This window comes from Phaethon lepturus, unplaced genomic scaffold, assembly GCF_000687285.1.
Source record: "Phaethon lepturus isolate BGI_N335 unplaced genomic scaffold, ASM68728v1 scaffold3501, whole genome shotgun sequence".
In the NCBI taxonomy this organism is placed as follows: domain Eukaryota; kingdom Metazoa; phylum Chordata; class Aves; order Phaethontiformes; family Phaethontidae; genus Phaethon; species Phaethon lepturus.
Window position 1 is genome coordinate 30,450 of NW_010516784.1, and position 2,834 is coordinate 33,283.

Genomic DNA, 2,834 nt, shown 5'->3' on the forward strand with positions numbered 1-2,834 from the left:
CAAATACCAGTTACTTAGCAGCTTTCATTAAAATCCCATGGAGCTTCCAGGTAATTGGTTTGGAAAAAAGTAAGAACACCGCCTAAATCTAAACAGGCTTTGGAAAATGCAAGGTACAGTTAACTTAAGACCTGTATAGAGATACATATTTATTCTCACTGTGACAGTAACAGTTGATCTACAGATTTTAAAGATTAGATTCCACTACCAACAACCCAACAGGACCTCTTGCATCAGATAACTTAATACTTAATACTTAAGTTATCAGACATGACTGAACTAGATATTACAGAAAAATTAATGTTTCAAAGAGCTTGCAAGGTCTCCGGTCACATTTCCGCTCACTGCAATTTTAAGTTCAGAATAGATTCATTAAATTAATTGAACCAATCAAATAACTGGTAGCCCCTGAAATAAGAGCTCAAGAAGTGACCCAAACAAACATTGCCAGGTTAAAGAACTGCATAAGTACTAAGAGTTTGAACAGAATTCAAAGTCATCCTCAGTATTTCAGCCCCCTGAAACTTCATCAGACAGTGGCCAAGTTAGAAATATTTCTATTAGTCCAAAATTGAGGATGAAGTTTCAGGAACTCTGAGAAACTTCATGGTCTAGATATGAAATGCTTCTGTTACTTCTCACTTGTGTCTCACTGTTACAAATTCAGAACTGCACGTTAGCTGACAGTGTCTCTTCAGCAACCTACCAGAGGTCCAAATACCTTCAGTGTCCGATATTTATTCAGGAACTTCAATGCTTTTAGCAGATAGTTCAACTGTCATATACTAGTAAGTTTAAAATTAAAAAATTAGAATTGGTGGCTTTCCAAACTAACTTGTTCTTTTTCTTCAAGGAAAATTGCATGCCATTGTTTAAATGAGGGATGGAACACAGTAGTTTTCTCTAATACTTACAATGAACACTTAAAAAACAGCATTTAAATTAATAATATTTTATACTATGGACCCATCTTTGCTTTGTGCTGGAATCATCACAGGAACAGCTCCCATTCTACTTAAATTAGGTGCAGCTACCTTTGAAGGTGCAAAAGTTGGGTTTTGACTGGGAGTACGTTCAAAGTCTTCACTGGGGACTTGGCTATACGGAGTTTTGGTATATCCTTCCATATTTGAGGGAGACATTGAACCCAGAGAAGAACGATTGCTGCCTATGTAGCTGCGAGCTGTCGAACTGCGACTTTTTGGAGGTGGAACATCTTCTCTGAAATAAACAAAAACACAATTGCAGAAAAAGAGTTCAGTCACTATTACTATGTGGGAGCTTACAAAACAGATTTCAGTTTGTTTCTTTCTAGTCTGACACAGTAGCCAAAAGAGGCTCACATATTAAAGTTTAAAAAAAGGTATTCATTGCTTTTAAAGTCTTTACTGAAATTAAACATGACTACCTACACCACACTCAGAACAAAAAGTTGCCTGACAAGCTGTTAGTATGTTAATAAGTTTTCCAGATTAAGACAGTCTCAACTGTTAAGTATCTCACTTGCAGAAACACATTTAGAAGCTAATCTTCAAATAATACTGCTCAGAAATTAAAGATATGTCATTACCTGATATCATGATGTACTTCTTTCTCATATTTCTTCTCTCTATGTTTCTTACAGCAACTGAAGACAAGAAAAGCCAGTACAGAAAGACCCAACAGAGTTCCTATAATAGCTCCAGAAATTATACCAGCTGTATTTATAGCTAGAATAGATAAATAACAACACTGTTTGTTAAACATCAAGTTTACGTGACCAGCTTCTTTTCTCTCAACCCAACATTAGAAACAGTAAGTTGCCACATGATCCAGGTTAATAGTGTATCACTGAATCACAGAGGGTATGTTTCAATCATATGCATTTAAAACAACAATAAGTTACAGTTTTCTGCATAAAAAGCAACATTTTGGGAAATAAAGACTTGAAATGGTAACTATCAGTTACACAACAGAATCTTTTTTTTTTTTAACCTTTTAGGACTTCAGAGAAACAAGATTATTTAGTTTTAATACACAAAACACTGTGACCATTACATAGCAAACACTTACGAGGGGTGACATTCAGCTCAACAGAACATTCATCCGTGCCAACTCTGTTTGATGCAACACAGTTGTATGTACCAGAATAGTCTTGAGAGGCATTTTTCAAGAGAAGTTCCCCTGTATTTTTATCTACAAACAACAAGAGGTAAAGGTATACCGTTATCCAAAGTTTAATTCCATATTCAATACTACAGAATCATTAATCCAGCACACAGATGAAGTCTTAACTAAAAAAATGCTATATTAAAAATATCTAAATAAAAAGAAGTCTGTCGTGCTGCAAAATACTATTATTTATAAATGCCTTTTTACATTGTTAGAAATTTATTCCTCGGCATTTGACTTTAATATTACGCCTACAGACTAACTGCTCTGTCAACCAAAAGGAACAGATGCTTAAAATGACAAATTCTCTCATCTTCACATAGAATTCTAATACACAAAAGATGAACTGCATCCCAGAAGTACCTCCTCCTCTTCTGTCTAAACCAATTCTATACAGCTGGCTCAGATGCCTGCAGAACCCATGTTCAACATGAGGTGGATCTAACCTAAAGACTGCACTCCAATGGGTGACCAATTAAGTCTAGCTATGCTGACTAAGTAGGAGACATGAATCAGTGACAACAAAAAGAGTATTTCCCCAGGGCCTTCAAAATGCATTGACAGCTACCTTTGTGAGATTCTATGATATGAATTACAAATGGTTTGCATGCTTTAATTGCTAATTTGCTAACAGCCCTGCAAGAGACTACATCACAGAAACAAAGCACCACACACATACTTAG

At 35.6% G+C, this 2,834-nt stretch overlaps 1 protein-coding gene across 1 annotated transcript in view; it reads right to left on the minus strand.

The window, feature by feature from the left end:
• Window positions 1-726: 726 nt before the first annotated feature.
• CXADR (coxsackie virus and adenovirus receptor) overlaps window positions 727-2,834 on the minus strand; it is a 4,485-nt gene continuing 2,377 nt past the window's right edge. The window contains exons 4-6 of the mRNA XM_010296164.1: window positions 2,053-2,175; window positions 1,571-1,709; window positions 727-1,221 (exon numbers count right to left, since the gene is read on the minus strand). Coding sequence (XP_010294466.1) covers window positions 954-1,221; window positions 1,571-1,709; window positions 2,053-2,175 — 530 coding nt within the window. The 3' untranslated portion in view covers window positions 727-953. The remainder of the gene's footprint in view (window positions 1,222-1,570; window positions 1,710-2,052; window positions 2,176-2,834) is intronic.